The sequence below is a fragment of the Syngnathoides biaculeatus genome, chromosome 11, assembly GCF_019802595.1.
Source record: "Syngnathoides biaculeatus isolate LvHL_M chromosome 11, ASM1980259v1, whole genome shotgun sequence".
Lineage (NCBI taxonomy): Eukaryota > Metazoa > Chordata > Actinopteri > Syngnathiformes > Syngnathidae > Syngnathoides > Syngnathoides biaculeatus.
In genome coordinates, this window is record NC_084650.1 from 11,715,254 (window position 1) to 11,732,879 (window position 17,626).

A 17,626-nucleotide genomic window follows, 5' to 3' on the forward strand; every position below is an offset into this window, starting at 1 on the left:
ATACAGTGAGGAAAATAAGTATTTGAACACCCTGCTATATTGCAAGTTCTCCCGCTTAGAAATCACGGAGGGGTCCGAAATTTTCATCGTAGGTGCAAGTCCACTGTGAGAGAGATCATCTAAAAAGAAAAATCCAGAAATCACAATGTATGATTTTGTTTTTTTTTTCACAATTTATTTGTGTGATATAGCTACAAATGAGTATTTGAACACCTGTCTATCGGCTAGAATTCTGACCCTCAAAGACCTGTTAGTCCGCCTCTAAAAGTCCACCTCCACTCCATGTATTATGCTGAATCAGATGCACCTGTGTGAGGTCGTTAGCTGAGGAGTCATGGGAGAATGTTTTGTGGTAAGATGAGACAAAAATTTTCCTTTTTGGTCATAATTCCACTAGCCGTGTTTGGAGGAAGACGAATGCTGAGTTCCATCCCAAGAACACCATCCCTACTGTGTAGCATGGGGGTGGTAGCATCGTGCTTTGGGGTGTTTTTCTGCACATGGGACAGGACGACTGCACTGTATTAAAGGAGAGGAAGACGGCGGCCGTGTATTGTGAGATTTTGGGGAACAGCCTCAGTCCGAGCATTGAGGATGGGTCGTGGCTGGGTTCTTTCAACATGACAATGACCCGAAGGCACACAGCCAGGAAAACCAAGGAGCGGCTCCGTAAGAAGCACGTCAAGGTTCCGGCGTGGCCTAGCCAGTCTCCAGACCGAAACCCAGTAGAAAATCTTTTGAGGGAGCTGAAACTCGGTTTTTCTCAGCGACTGTCTGATCTAGAGAAGATCCGTGTGGAGGGGTGGGCCAAAATCCCTCCTGCAGTGTGTGCAAACCTGGTGAACAACGACAGGAAACGTTTGACCTTTGGTTAACTCAGGTGTTCAAATACTTATTTGCAGCTGTCTCACACAAATAAATCAGCTTTTCTTTTTAGACTCTCTCTCTCACAGTGGACATGCGCCTACGGAGAAAATTTCAGAGCCCTCTGTGATTCCTAAGTGGGAGAACTTGCAACATAGCAGGGTGTTCAAATACTTATTTTCATCACTGTACGTAACAACACACAAGGAATTTGTCTCCGGCAGTCGGTCGTTGCCGCCCTGGTATGACGTTCATGTTGAGAATTGAGAAGAAGAAGATGATTCTGATTCTGACGAAAATTAGGACTCACTTATGAACGGCGCCATTTGTTGCTTTCAAGAAAAATACAAAGAAAAGTGCAGTTTTACAAAAAATAAATAAATACATTTAAAAAAAATCCTGACCACAGCAATAAATAAAATAAATATCACATACAGCATACACAAAATATTATACAAATGCTTTCACTCTGCTCAATTATTCGTTGTGCTGTTGAAATTTGTTGGCAGCCATGATTCATTTTAGTCCACAGGATTGATACAAAGACTTCTGATTTTTGAAAATTGAAAACACTTTAACCTTGTCTTGAATCGAGATGAATAACTTAAAGCGTATCAACATTTGACATGAACTTGTTATCAAATAAATAAAAGCCCCTTTTGTACATTGTAAGAAAACCACTTTTGTGTTTTTGTTTGTTTGTTTTCTAAACAAAGGACGATGTATAGATCCATTTGTCCACGACAAGCGGAAGCCAATTAACAGTATAATTTCTTACCGGCATTAAATATGGATCATCTGTGCCGAGTGTCTCTCATTTTTCCACATTACCTTCGTTTATTATCAGCGTCTAAATGTTTAACGGTATCGGACAAAACTCAGGCCGTTGTGCTATTAGACATTATTTTGTTTCGTCTCAACGGAATTACTTTGAAACGATGCTTTGTTTGTCCTTCAATATGGCGACGTAAACAAAAATCATGTGATTTTATGACGTAGGTGCACGATCGCAATAGGATTTTGTTTTGTTCTAAATGAGTTTAATGATCGGTAATGACTTGTGCCGTTGCTATTCAAAGTAATCACGATGAGAAATTTTGTGCTGGTGTAACCAAATGAAATGTTTGTCTTGGTCGTGGTGCTGTAAACAATTGCAACGAGCAGCTATCTCCACCAGGGGGCGGCAATCAGCCAAAAAGCTGGCAATAGCAAATGAAGCGGGGAGGCGGCGAGCCGACTTGTTGCAGATGGGACTCTGCCGCCGTGGTTCCGGTTCCCTTTGGGCCCGTTTCTCTCTCGGACCCGAGTGGGCTTGGCGGGGTCGGACGAGGGCTTGCGAGGGGGCTCCCTGTAAGGAGGGGACTGGGGTCCGTATCCGGGCCAGTCGTCGTTGTAGCGCTCGCTGGCGTCGCCGCCCCCTGAAGCGCTGCCTTCCTCACCTGGAAATCACACGGAGGTCATCATGATTGTCGCAAAAACGGTGGAATGTGTTTGTCCAGAGTTAGGGTTACGTCAAAATTTCGACAAATTCTGGATGTTGTGCTGAAGACAGCCCGCTATCGGCCGTACGGCAGGTATTATATCATAATTAGGTCACGTCTAGTTGAGCTGAGGCCACTTTTTACGCAACGCTTTACTGACTGTCCATGAAGTCCGTGTCCTGCCCACTCTGCGCGTGTCTCAGTTTGTTGGTGGCCACCCTCAGCTCCATGATCAGCTGTCTGGTCTTCACGTCGGGCCGCCCGATGTCCACTTCCACCTCGGGGTTGTTGAGCTGGCTCGCCAGCCCGTCGCCGCTCACCTCCGGAAGATATCTGGACGTGCCGCGAATCACACACGTTTGGAACACGTTTGACACAAACAGACGCCGATGTCTAGTGACCAATCTACGAAAGACCAGGAACGCCATCACAGTGGCGGCGCGTCAATGGAGGGCGCTCGGGTGTCGCCCTATCAATTGCAGCGCTCACCACATTTTTCATAAAAATATTAATAACCAAAGGACAATATCTCTAACGAGTATGTTATCCTGTATTTTTTCACAACATGATTTTTCTTCCCCCCCGCCAATATCGTGCAGCCCAAAACAGGACTGACCTCCCCCTGGTCTGCCCGTTCCAGCAGCGGTCCTCATTAGTGACGTCGGCGGCCATCTTTTCGTCGTTGCAGATGGTGTGTGGGAGGGACACCCAGAAGCTCCCCATGGGGCGAAGGCGCTCTTTCAGTTCCGTAACCTGTACGGAGGCAGCGTGTGAGTCATCGCTTGTCTATCTTGAAAGTGTTTTGATGTCTGGCGGCCTGGGGTGAAGTGGGGGGGTCGTCGCATCATAGTTTTTGTGCATTTCAGGTGGGAACACACAATGCAATCTTAACAAGATAGTGGGAATGTGATTTATGGACAGCATATACGGGGACTACATTTCCCCCACCGTCATTAAGCTGCGACTCGCTTGAACAGAAGTAAAAGCCAGCAATTTATTTTTCAAATAATAACGTGCAAAAACATGTTGTTTGTTGGGTTTTACGTTTTTTGGGTACGACCTTGGCGGACAACTGTTTTGTTCAGGCGAAACTCAAATGATGTGTTTGTAGAATTAATATAATTACTAGCTGTTGCAGCCCTAAAACTCCCCCACCATTTTGTTATACTTTTTTAATAAAGAATAATTGCACCGTATTAGATAGATAGATAGATAGATAGATAGATAGATAGATAGATAGATAGATAGATAGATAGATAGATAGATAGATAGATAGATAGACAGTTAGATAATATTGTATTAAAACATGGTAAATATATAAATGTAAAGAATAAACCTAGTTACTTTTTGGTGGAGTTTTTGACCAACTTATTCAACAGAATACTAGCGGGCGAGAAGATGCCTGAAGAATGGAGGGAAAGTGTGCCAGTTCCCATTTTTCAGAACAGAGGCGATTTTCAGAGCTGTGGAAACGACAGAGGAATAAAGTTGATGAGCCACGCGATGAAGTTACGGGAAAGAGTAGTGGAGGATAGACTCAGGACAGAAGTATCTGCGAGCGACAGTACCACAGATGCGTTATTTGCCCTGAGGATGCTCGTGGAAAAGTACAGAGAAGGTCAGAAGGGGCTACGTTGTGTCTTTGTGGACCAAGAGAAAGCCTATGACAGAGAACCAAGAGGGGAACTGTGGTACTACTGCATGCGCAAGTCCGGTGTGGCGGAGAAATATGTTTAGAATAGTACAGGACACGTGTGAGGGCAGCGGAACAGCGGTGACATGTGCTGTAGGTGTGTCAGAAGAATTGAAGGTGGAGGTGGGACTGCATCAGGGATCCACTCTGAGCCCCTTCCTGTTTGCTGTACTAATGGATCGGCTGACAGAAGAGGTCAAACTGCAACGCCCTTGGACTATGATGTCCGCGGATGATAGTGTCGTATGCAGTGAAAGGAGGGAGCAGGCTGAGGAACAATTAGAAAGACGGAGGCATGTACTGGAAAGGAGAGGAATGAAGAATAGCCGAAAATGGGAGGGGCGGAGGAGGAAGAGTGAAGCGATAGCGAGGGTGGACGACTTCAAATACTTGGGGTCAACAATACAGAACAATGGTGAGTGCGGTAAGGAAGTGAAGAAACGGGTCCAAGCGGGGTGGAACACTTGGCGGAAGGTGTCTGGTGTTCTATGTGACACAAGAGTCTCCGCTAGGAATGAAGGGCAAAGTTTATAAAACAGTGGTGAGGTCGGCCATGATGGACGGACGAGAGACGGTGGACAGGAAGCAGAACTGGAGGTGGCAGAAATGAAGATGTTGAGGTTCTCGCTCGGAGTGACAAGAAGCGTGAATGTCAATCCCTTTGAACGTCGAGCAGCTAAACTGGATATGTGCAACAATTCTGTAAGACGTTTTGGCCTCATCTAAAAGAACATTTCTTCTTGTTTTTATCCAGAGTTGTGATTTTAGATATTTTTCCAATCTCACCAGTCGATCCAGGTTGGTGCCTGCGGCCGTGGTGGGTTTTTCCTCGGGCGTGTAAGTGCGGAAAGGCCTCCTGTTACCCCCCGACTCTCTGAGTGAGCGCTTGGAGCGTGCGTGAGCAGGTCTTGGGTTTCCGCAACCCTGGAACACCTACAGGGAGAACGTGGAATTACACCAACGTGGCATGCTAGGAGTAGCAACTTGTCTTGGTCCTCCGCTACAAACTACAACTTTTGGGCAAAACCTGTCGATGGGATCAAAAGGTGAAGAAATCACTGTGAACCTCCACGTAGTTGCGCTTTGGCATTGAAAAATTTGCATTATTCGCCATTTTTGGTGCCATCTTGTGGCATTTTAGCGCCAAGAAACTATGTCAAAGTGAGTTCAAGGTTTCCTTTTGACCAAAACAGTGCATTGATGGCACCTGGATGGACCCCCAAAATTGCTGCACTGATTTGATTTTGAGAAAACGGCACTCCCGCGACCATTGCGAGGATAAGCGGTTTGGAAAATGGACGGAGAAATGTGCCAAAAAACTCGATGTAACTTCTACTAACAACCCAGGCTAAACATTGCTGTTCGCTGACCTAATATGTTGTTCTTCCAGGAGAGGAGTATCGCCTGAATATACTTTTTTTTTACACCAATTACTGCTTTCTTTTTGCTACGACATCTTTTGCTGATGTCTTAAAACATGAAATAAAATGTAAAAACCCCGAAACGGTGAGTTTTTCAGTGAATAAATCAGGATACGCCACACACAAAAAATTATAAGCGAATAACTAAATTTGTAAAAATCAAATGACGAGTCTTCTGCAGTTGTACTTTTTTTTTGTGGAATATTACAATTTCAACTGTTCACCTGGAGCTCGGAATATTATTGATCAAATCAGGGCAAGAGGTATTTGTTTATAAAAAAAAAAAAATAGCCAACCTGGTTGACAACAAAGCATTTTAATATTGCATAATGGTCCACGAATGTCTTATCCCTCATCTCATCACTTGGAGTTTTCAACCAATTGTCCTCCCCGCAGGTTCATTATCACCATGGCAACGCAAGTCATACACAAAGGTTTTCTCGTGAAATCGTGTGTGCAGATTACTCATGCACGAGTATAGTAAATGGAAAATGGAGCGCAGTTATATCGCGAAAAAGCCAAAAGCGCTTCATGGGGGTTCGCAATCACCCCTTCACGCGCTCATTCTTACACTGATGGGCGTCTGCTGCTTTGCAAAAGCACTGCCAGGCCCAGTAGGAGCAACTCGGGGGAGGGGGGGGACGATGTCTTGCCCCAAGACACTTCGGCAGCGGGATTCGGAAGCCTGCCGTGTGATCCAAAGACCGAGGGAGTCGAGGTTTGGATGTGTTCTATCCTGGGCAAACGTTTTCACTGCGCTCGCTCGCTCGCTCACTCTCGCGAAAGAGCCAAGCTGTGAAGCAAAGAACTCGCAGTTCCTTGAAGCGCTGCCACGTATTGAAGCGAGACGTGGGTGCCTCTCAGGTGGATTCGCTCCCGGGAGGCTCGCCACGCTCCGCTCGCACGGCGCCACATAGCTGTTCTGCGTGTGCGCGAATGCTGTCGTTTTTAGTCTCTGGGACGACGCGAGGCAAGAATATCAAAGATGCCGAACGTGGGAGAGCACGCAGATTCCAACCCAGAATTTCAACAAAGTGAGACAGACGTGCTAACCACTTTGGCTTGGGATTTTTCAGCCATCCATTTTCTGTGCCGCTCATCCTCACAAGGGTCGCAGGACTGCTGGAGCCCATCCCGGCTGTTGACAGCCAGGAGGCGGGGTACAACCTGAACTGGTTGCCGGCGCTCCGGGTGCTGAAAAGTCTCCTTCCGATTAATGCGCATGCGGGTATATTTCGTAAAGTTCCGGCCAGTCTGAAACATCCCCATTCCGTGTTTCTTCGACACGTGCCATTCGACAGCTTGTCGCCGAGCGTTCATATCCGCGACGGACGTCTCAGAAAGACGAACACAGCGAACGTACATTTATGTGTATATCTTTTTTTTTTATTTATCAACTTTTCTTTTAAGGTTAGCATATAACATACGTTAGCTATCTCTATGTAGAAGAAGGGGAACTATGAGACTGGAGGATTTCCCCGTAAGCGTCTGCTACGTACCCAGAGTTCCCCTGTTAGCAACGCATGCGCATCAATCACAAGGAGACTTTTCAGCACGGGGGAGCGCTCAGACCGTCACACCGCCCAATCGAGACAAACAGCCGCACTCACAATCACGCCCAGGGGAAATTTAGAGGGTGCAATTAATGTTGCATGTTTTTGGGATGCGGCGTGCCCGGAGAAAACCCACGCAGGCGCGGGGAGAACGTGCAAACTCCACACGGGCGGGGCTGGGATAGAACCGTGAGAAGTGTCATCCTTGCCTTGGTGGAGATGCTGACGCTGTTTTCTTGCATGTGCATGATGGCTTCGGACACTTTGACCGAAATTGAGTCCGCCGCCAGCTCCATGTTGAACGGCCCCTCCAGTTTCTCCGCCACCTGGTAGAGCGCATCTGATTGGGGGGTACGTGTGGAGAAATGGAGGTTACACGTGAATGACTGTCTGAGGGATTTTAAAATCAGCAGCAGGGAATCGTAAATGTACTGAGTTTGCTTGTCGTCACCTGACCGTAACCATAATCTGGCCCCGCCTCCCGCCACCCACCGATGAAATAGTCCCACTCGGTGTCCAGGTCCGCCTGATTGGCCAAGCAGCCTTTCATCACGTTCAAGCAGAAGGCACGGCACGGGCGCAGGGAGGGCATCCCTCGACACAGCGGGCAGTACCACTGGCGCATCAGGCCACGCACGCACTCGGACGCCGGAGTCATCTAGACGAATTGGAAACGCTCAGCAACCAACTGGGTCCAACCTTTCACGTTCCGCCGTCGTTTTACCTTGGTGGCTTTGTTGACGATATCTCGACCAACGGCCAAGCCCTGAGACAGCGCCCTTGCCGCAATGAATGCCCTGGACACCTTGATTGGGAAAAAAAAAATACATCCATATTTTGCAAAAGACTCATTTCGGGAGGAAGGACCGTCCACCTGCACGCGCAGTTTCCGCGGCACGTCTCCAAACGGCTGCAGCTGTTCGGCGTGCTTGCTGACGCACTCCAGGTAGTCGTCGCTAAAGTGATACTGAGGGTTGACCAGCGTGAAGACCCGCTCCACCAGCGTGGACCAAAAGTCCGACAGAACCTCTGTCAGACTTACGCTCCCCCCTGTGGGTGGGGAAAAGTCAGATCGTGACGTGGACTCATTGACAATTTTTTTTATTCTCTTTCATCCACTCGCTCAGAAGATACATATTTTGTGTAGAACAGCTAATAAAATGGAAACAGAAACATTATAAGACAAAACAAATATAGGCGGCGCGGAGGAGCAGCAAGAAAGCGTTGGCCTCACAGTTCTGAGAACCCGGGTTGAATCTGTGGACTTTGCATGTTCTCCCCGTGCCGAGGTGGGTTTTCTCTCTGGGTGGGCACTCCGGTTTCCTCCCACATCCCAAAAACATGCAACATTAATTGGACACTCGAAATTGCCACGTCGGTGTGATTGCGAGTGCGGCTGTTTGTCTCCATGTGCCCTGCGATTGGCTGGCAACCAGTCCAGGGTGTCCCCGGCCTCTTGCCCTTTGACATCCGGGATAGGCTCCAGCACACCCTTATGGGGATAGGCAGCTAAGAAAATGGACGGATGGCGATACCTACAACTTTTCAAGGGACATATGATGGTGAAGCCGAGTGGTTCCCAGAATGCATTGCGCCGTACAATGTTGAAGATATCAAGTTTATGTTGTCAATAGTTAATTGAGCAGCTCCTTTATTTAACTGTCACATTTAAGTTTTCTTATTAATCCGGTTCATTTCATTTCTAGCACACTGACTCAGTCACAGCTGCACTGTTCCGGCTGTCTCAGAAGACTTTTCCCCTCTCGTGTGAGCAGGCTTCATCAGTTCATACAACAAAGCTGAGTTAGGGCTCACTCGCCTGATTTGGTGTGCGGGAAACCCAACTATTTATTCTCCCAGTTGGAGACAATTCCTCAACATATATGGAATCATTCTTTTGGAGTGTGAAAAACAAAGAGAGAGAGACCACTGTCTGTCCTCAGGGGTCATCAGCCGTAAACTCCCTCATTAATATTCCGTTCAATTGTAAAGTGGTCATGAGGTTGCCTCGCATTCGAGGTGGTGCTAATTTTTGCAGTCAGGATTATTGAGTTTCTTTGGAATCGATGAAAGGACAGCAGGGAGGATAGGTGATGTCATAAGCCCCCCACCCCCGTTGCTAAGAGGTGGTCTTCCTCATCATGAATCGCTCCAAGAGCCTTGATTTGCTTGTCAATTATGGCTGAAAACAAAACTGACCTGGACACTGGAGGTTCTTTAACAGATGGGCAGAAAGATGTGAAGATGAGCAATTGGTGGCAATCATAATCCCGCAGCAATTTCATGCATTCATAGTGATCGGGTGTGTGATGTTCCCCATCTGTCACCGTCTTACATCCAAAATATACCTCCCAATCCTCGTCTCTGGAGACACGGTGTGCGCGAATTGACCTGAATAATATCGGCGCAGCTCCACAAACAGCTCCTGGAAGACGCGCGAGTTCTGCGTGAAGAGACGTCCGTAGGTCTTGGTGAACATCTGGTTCATGGACTTCTCGGACAAGTCGATCAGCTCCCTGAAGAACTCTGCGAGGACAGAGATGCCAGTCGGACACCTGAGACCTGGCGCCGAGGCCTGGCGCCACCTCACCCGTTACATCACGCGCACGGCGCATATTAGCAAATACGCGCGAGAGAGCACGAAGTCGATAAAAATAGCCTTTAAGGCTCATATGTGCAGTCTCCCACACCTGATTCATCTTTTTACTTATATAAAAGAACGAGGAGGGGAGAAGAGAGGTGAGAGCGCGTAGGCGGTGAAAATGTCAAATCAGCTCCGTGCTGCGTCTGGCTGGACTCAGACACACATCAGGTATACGCACTGATGTTCTCAGGGCTCCTTTAGTTCTCCCCAAAGCTTAGTTCTCCGTCTTGGCAGTATCCATACATACATTTTCTACCTCTAATCCGAGGTCGGGTCGCGGGGGCAGTCGCATAAGGAAATTCATTTCTGAGTAAATTGAGATGAGGTACTGAAAGACTTTTTTGACAATTTGGTCAGATGGTGTTCGGTGAGATTTTTCTGATGGACACTAGGGCGCCTTGCCTCAATAGCGACGGGGGGAAAGTACTTTATCCCACCATATGAAGAACAGCTACAAAAACAAAATAATAATGATCATAACCAAGGTGGCAGGACTGACCGCAAATACTGTACGGAAGGAAAAGTGTCAATTGTCTTACCGTCAAAGCGCCGCTGCCTCTGGGTGAACGTGGTGAACAGGAACTGGCTGTGGTCCTCCACGGATTTCAGGAAGTCCCTCTCGCTCTGAAGTGCCAGCGTTTCCTCCATCTGACTGGAGCAGCAGGTGTAATCCTGAGGACAGAGCCTCAAGTGCTCGCCTGCGCTCACAAGTACAAACGGCGGCAGACGACCCCAACGGTCCAGTTAAGATCGATTCGCTGCCCTGAGACCAAAATGAGCCGGATGAACGGGAACGTTCACAAGCAAGTCGCAAAAGCGCGTCGTGATTCCCAACCAGTGCTCTGTGGCACGTTAGTGTGACTGTGAGAGATCAGTGGGTGTGCCGCTGAAAACTTCAATGTTACGTTAATGATCCCAAAAAATGTAAATCTATGTGCCACAAATACGATTTTTGTCCAGACGTCACCACGGTGGAGCAGCTGGAGAGCGTTGGCCTCACAGTTCTGAGGACTGGGATTCAAACCCCTGCCCCGCCTGTGTGGAGTTTGCACGTTCTCCCCGCACCTACGTGGGTCTAATCCGGGCACTCCGCTTTCCCCCAACATCCTAAAAACATGCATTCATTCAATCCTCTAAATTGCCTCGAGGTCTGATTATGAGTGCAGCTGTTTATCTCGATGTGCCTTGCGATTGGACGGCAACAAGATCAGGGTGTGTCCTGCTTCCTGTCCAATGACAGCTGGGATTGGCTCCAGTACTCCCGTGACCGTTGTGAGGATAAGCAGCTCGGAAAACGGACAGATGGATGTTTTTGTTCAACTATCTATGCCCGTGGCATATAGCGACCGGCAGAAAAATCACGTTCTCGTCACGAGATGCCAAAAGGTGCAGTTTGTGTATCCAGGATGGGAAACCACGAGTGTGGAACCAAAAGTCTTGTTTATTTATGATTTGCCATATTAGGTTGTTGTTTTTTTTTTGTTTGTTTTGTTTTTTTTTTTTTTTTTTAGGCTAAACCTGTAATCAGTAACACAATCTGGTGTTATAATACCTTGTTACAATTTTTTAAGGAAAACAAGTCCAGAGCTCTTCCAGAAAAATGCCCGATGAGAAGAAATCTCTGTCCAAGCATATTTTCCTTTAATTTGACTCAATGATTTGAGTTATTTTTGAGTTTTTCAGTCTTCACTGTATGTTTTCGGAACGTGGAAGGACGCAAGTCACCAGAAGGACACAAAACGTTTTCCCCGTTCCAAGAAGTTATGAGCAAATTGACATTTCGGGCCCGGTGGTTTGCGTGCTCGCACGTGACATTTCCCACCACTGAACACACCTGTCAGTCCGTCGTTACCGCAGCCGAGTGCTATCAAAGATAACGGAAGGGTGTGATGTGAAATTGTCCTTTGGCGGCATGAATTATTCACCTCCAATCTGTCTCTCTTTGTCAACTCTGTCCGTGGCTTTGACGTGTACGTGGCAAATGATAAAAAGCGCTTCAGTTCTTTGTTTCAGTCAGTCACACCTGACAAACAGTACGTCTGGCTTCCACCTCCTCTCCGTCTCTTTTGTTCGCCGCTCGCTATTAGTCCTCTCTCTCATCCCTGCGTTTCCATCGCTCGGCGGGCCTCTCATCGTCACCCCTCCCGGCCATCTGCTTCCCCCCCCCACCCACCCCCATCCCTTGGCCCACGGGACGACCCGGCTCAGAAAGCGCACACGCATTTGTCGAAAATCAATCAATACGGCATCTGTCTGTTTGAATCGGTCGCTAAGATGAGTTCAATCAGAAGGCATCAGTGTTTTTCTAAAGTCCATTGAGGGCGGTTCCGTTATTTTATGTGACAGTTCTGGACTTTGTCATAACAGTTGCTTGGTTTTAATTTTCTTGGTTCCTCATGGGCTGCATTGGAGACTTCCCACCCGCAATTCTGGCCAAACTTCAGAATCCAAGAAATAAAAAGACATACAGAATGCTTTTTCTTTCTTTTGTGACCCCCCCCCCCCCCCCGCCCTCCTCCTCAAAAATGAAAATAAGACCCTTTTCCCAATCCCCTCTCTGAAACGTGATTCAAAGCTCCCCACCTTGGTCTCATTCGTCACATTAAGACCAGACCCCTCGGGGTACATGCAGGGATTTGCCAGTCCAGGAGAAGCCTAATTAGGGGCGAGGTTCTTTGTTGCGTTTGTGTCGGCAATTTGCTCATCGCGCTTAATCAAGCTATTTAAACAGTACCTCGGGGAGGGGGGGGGGGTGTCATTTGTTTTAAAATCACTCTGTATTGTTTTGATCCCCGGGGGGGGGACAATGACATCGCCACATGGTGCTCACTGGGTGAGTTTCTCACTTTGCAAAGCACAGTCCAGTTGATGAGATGGTTTTGCGGTCAAAAGTGTTTCATAGACCAAGATGTACATCATTGTGATTAATCCGCAGATAAAATGAATTGTTGAATCTTCTTACCGGAGATTTGAGTCACCGGCGCGGTGCTTGTGCTGTAGCCCTTCTCCGCGTACACCTGGCGGGTGTCGGCGCAGCTCCTCCCGGCGAGAGCCACGGAGCTCCGGGACCCCGACAGGACGGCGACCGTGCAAAGCCAGCCCAGGAGCGGGTACTTTGCTGATGGGAGCCGGCTAGCCATGCTCACCACAAAAGGCAGAAATAACAGAGCGATAAGGAATAGGAGGAGTAGGAATTGATGGGGTGTCAAACTGTCTGTTCCTCAGTTGGTCAGTCGTCTACAAAAGAAGTCATAGTTTTCTCCAAGACCTGCAATAGATAAGTCCAGACTGCGTTTTTACACAATTTATCTCCATCGACCGTGTCCACTAAAACTTGGTGGACAGGAGAAAAGAGGTACGACCAACCAATCCTCTCAGCATCACCGGTGTAAAAATCATCTCCTTCTAACGAGAGGAAAAGAATACTTGATTGTAAAAAATAAAAGCATGGATAGGTTTGATGCGGGTGCTCTATTGTATTTTGAAGGCAAACCCGGAAGCTGTGCTACGAACGCACTACACCTTGATGCTCAGTCGAAACTGGAGGCAGCCGAAGAACAATGGACCGCGCCGGGAGGGACTCACCGTGGGACCGGCATGGAGGGGGCAGATGGGCGGGGACCCTCCGGTAAGTTTGTAGGAAGCGGCCACGAAATCCATACCAAGGCCTTAAAAACAGCAAAACACTGCGCACAAAAAAAAAACAAACAAAAAAATCACCAGAAAAACAATACAGCCAATATCTAATCCCTTGCTATATCGTGGTTCACTTATTGGAAATTCAGTGCATCCATTTTTTTTTTCCCAAAATGTGACAGCATTGACGCACATAAGGTCAATTTCACTCTTTTTTTTATTTAACAGAATAAGACTTCTTAACGAGTGTTATTAACCGGTTATGCCAGGTACACAAGGATTTTTCAAATCTGCAAGTTTTTTGTTTTTATTTATTTTTGTTTTTGTCTGTGGCAGACGTCACACACACACAAAATCAGGGAGTCTCAATGTGATTGGTGTGCTACGATCGCCAATCTCTAAATCGTGGCTGGTCCCATATGAGCTCACAAAACGGAAGGAGGAGAAGAAACACTTCTGGATGTGTGTCGCTGTTATCCGAGTAATTTCCAAAGCTTTCCGAAGCCAGAAGATGGAGGCTTCCCCCACACACATTTGTTGGTGATAAATATTGAACACGTTCATTATTTTAGATTGTCATCTGCAAACCGACACTATTTCTGACCTTAAAAACTCTTAACCCACCTCAGATTTAAGATTAATCTTATAAAATGTGATATTGTCTGGCATTTGATATACTTTGTCAGGAAGGGGCAAAATCATGGGGGAAAAAAACTGCCTAAATGTTTTTGTGTGCAGATCTTGGTCCCGAAATTGCTTGGAGATACAAAATACACGACCAAAAATTTACCGTTAAACCCAAGCCACAATCTGAATTTGATTAAATAAATTCACAAATGCCAAACTCGGTCTGGAAAATGGGTAACGCACACACATAATATCGACAGGAACAAATGCGAGTAAAGAGCAACGTTTACCTGGATTTTCTACAAGTATTCTACGGTGGATTAAAAGGTCAGTGTGAAAAGTTGTGGAAATCATCAGTTGACACCACGCAAACGTGGGTTCTTTTTCATGTCACTGAACGTGAGCTCAAAGGTAGGTGCTTGTGTGGATCGAGACTTCAAATCCGGTTTAGACTTTAAGCACGATAAGTTTGCTTGCCTGAATTTGGTCTATTATTGGCCTCCAAATCTGATGTGAATGGGAAACAAATTTATGTAGAGTTCTTTTCTTGGGGTGATTTTTTTATTTTAAATTCAATATTAGCATGGATTTGGACTTGTCAAATTTAGACAAAGACTTCCAGTGTAAAGCACCGTGCGGAAAAACGGGAACCAGGTCTGGAGGATTTTGCAAAGTGCAGCTGTAAATGTTGAATGTCAAGCCTCGTCGTGCCCCGCGCGGCAACCGATGGCATCGATTCAGTGGAGCCCCCCTGCTGAGCTGCCCTTCTGTCTCTCTTTCATCACCGGTCACCCAAGAGGCCGGAGCGCAAAGCCGCACTGCGAGCGACACCCAGCCCGGCCCGTGGCTCAATTCCTTCCCCGCCAGATGCTTCCCAGCAGGAGCGGTCCTCCCACCCCACCCCGCCCACCAAGGGAACCACCCCCAAGCGGTACGAGACAAGAACAGCGTTCAGGCTATCGGTGGGACGACCATCTCCAAAAAGTTGCCAGTTCTGGAGAGAGCAACCCGCTAAACTATCAGAAGAAGGTAACGGAAGGGAGGGGGGACGTGGGGATCAAGCCGTGAATGGAAGTGGGCGGCTTCTAATTAGAGGGATTATCATCTTGTCGGAGGCTGACGGATGAGAGCCTCCAGAATCACCTGCAGGGAGCTGGAAGAAGGAGGCTTTTGCACTCGCTCGCGTTGACACGAGAAGCATTCTCTGCTGGCCTCAACACTTGGAGCAGTCACCGATATTTACAACCTGAATATAGATATCTGTGCTATGAAATTCTATTCATTTATCCCCAACAATCTATTTTCTTCCTTATGGAGCCTTTTCGCAAGTGTGCAGATGTTAGATTTTTGCGCAATCAGATTTCGGCCTTCATGTGTTGCCATCCAGCCATCCATTTTCTTTGCCGCTTATCCTCACGAGGGTCGCGGGGAGCGCCGGAGCCCATCCCAGCTGTCGACGGGCAGGAGGCGGGGTACGCCCTGAACTGGTCGCCAGCCAATCGCAGGGCACGTGGAGACAAACAGCCGCACTCACAATCACCCCGAGGGGCAATTTTAGAGTGTCCAATTAATGGGGCTTGTTTTTGGGATGTGGGAGGGAACCGGAGCGCCTGGAGGAGACCCACGCAGGCACGGGGAGAACATGCAAACGCCACACAGGCGGCTCCAGGATTAAAACCAGGACCTCAGAACTGTGATGCTTTACCAGCTGATCCAGGGCCGTCAGACTCAACCGATGTTCCAACCATCCCAAATGAATTTTAAGTTCAGAAGATGAAGCCAAATTCCTCACTTTGCATCTTTTTTCAGAATCGCACATAAATACGATGTTCGGTGTAAGGTAGATTTTGGGGTAATACTGAAATAATCTCAAAACAGAGCTTTGTAAAGGCTGAATTTTTGATCAGCTTTCACAGGTGCGCCTACGATGGCCCGTCGAGTGTATATTGAACCCGAGATGTCACAAAAAAGTAACAAATTCTTTAATGAGCTCTCCTTCATGCAAATTACTGACATGGTGGGCATTGTTTTGGCACAGTAGAAATCCTGGTCCAGGTACTGTAACTGGTTTTGCAACGCTCTCTCTCTTCAGCTAACATCTGTTTTCATCGCTGGAGGAGCTCCCGTTGTTATTCACGATGCGCTTCGGGCTGTCTTGAATCTCCTTTGTAGCGTCTGCTCTCTTCCAGTCACGTGTTTTCTTCTTCTTTTTCTCCGTGGAAAACCACAGAAGACATCCCACAATGTCTCCGGGCTGCAGAGGCAGCAACATCACACCCGCCTCGGTGGAACCTGCAAACAAAGGCAATCTTCAGCATATGAAATTATTACTTTTCCTTCCCTCGGATGCAAAGGAGACTGCAAATCTGAATTCAACTATTCATTTTTGGGCAAAGACTATCGCATATAAGACATGTTCAGGTGCTAGTTTAAAGTGGAAGCACCGGAACATAGTTTATCGTGTAAAATGTTCCATTAATTAATTTAGTTGAAATATATTGAATATGCTAAAAGGCAGTAGAAGCCGATGATTTACCCTAGCCAAGCACTGACGTCTTGATAATTGCAAAATACAGTTTAAACAAAGTATATTATTGTACCATTGTTAAAATGGTGGATTAAATTATTCAAAGAGGACCTAAAGCTACAAAAATAATAATAATAATAATGAAGGCAAACAATGTAATCCAAGAATGTCCAGATGTTAACATTCGGAATTTCTTTTATTGCAGTGTACAAATCAAATACGGGGAAATCTTTCTTTAAACTCAAGGCTTTGAGATTGCTATATATTTATACCATTTTGTTGATTTTTTTCCCCCCTGAATGAGAATTTATTTTTCATGTTGCTTAACTAAAAAAAAAAAAAAAAAACATACCGAAGTTTGATTAGCCCAAAGGTTCTTAGTTCTGTTGGGTGGTGAAATGTCTCCCTCTATGGACAACTGATCAAATTGCACTAAAAGATGTAACTTTTTAATGTGCTTTGGTGCCAATATGTGGCTAGTTTCTTTTATTTAGGTTTTGGAAATATGAGGCTTTGTAAACTAGTCCTTTATATATAACTTCAGAGTCCTTTATTTGTAAGTTCTGCAATATTCGCATTTTTACCAAATCTTTTTTTTTTTTATTTCGATACAACACATTAACCCTCTGTGGACCAAATAAAATTTTGCAGAGAGAAAAATCTGATACTTTCAGAAAATGATACCCTGGACTTATTATTATTATATTTTCGATTATATTAAACCTGCCCGGAAAGGGTTAATACATTTTAAACGAGACAAAATGACATCTGGGGGGGAAAAAAAACAATCCAACCAATAAAGAATAAAACAAAGATGACCACAATTCACAAAATAACAGATAATTAACATAACAAATAACACATTAAACATTAAATAAATAATAATAATAATGCAAATATTTTAAACTTAAAACCCACGGCGTTTCAGACCTAAGCTTTTATGAAGAAATTCTCATTTTTAATCGTTTTTAACTTTTTGTTTCAAACTTTGACCACCTGTATATTAACAGGTCCGTCAGTCCACCTCCATTTTAAAAGTTCTTCCTTTCAGACCGGCAATCCATTTATCGTAACTCAGCTTTACTCCAGGTTGTTGTGAAAAGTTATCCCAAATATTTGTAAAGTTTTGTGGACTGTTTAGAAGAATTGCCTTCGAGGAGAGTTTGGGACCCGATGGCAT

The 17,626-nt window shown here is 46.2% G+C and overlaps 1 protein-coding gene across 1 annotated transcript; it reads right to left on the minus strand.

Annotated features, from left to right (window-relative positions):
• Positions 1 to 2,028: 2,028 nt before the first annotated feature.
• Positions 2,029 to 12,796, minus strand: gpc2 (glypican 2). The gene is made up of 11 exons (XM_061835011.1): positions 12,619 to 12,796; positions 10,196 to 10,354; positions 9,404 to 9,538; positions 7,887 to 8,062; positions 7,737 to 7,817; positions 7,505 to 7,670; positions 7,222 to 7,352; positions 4,825 to 4,971; positions 2,962 to 3,098; positions 2,506 to 2,678; positions 2,029 to 2,303 (listed from the first exon to the last, which is right to left on the minus strand). The coding sequence occupies exons 1-11, from the start codon at positions 12,794 to 12,796 to the stop codon at positions 2,029 to 2,031; spliced, it is 1,758 nt and encodes a 585-aa protein (XP_061690995.1).
• Between the last annotated feature and the right edge of the window lie 4,830 nt (positions 12,797 to 17,626).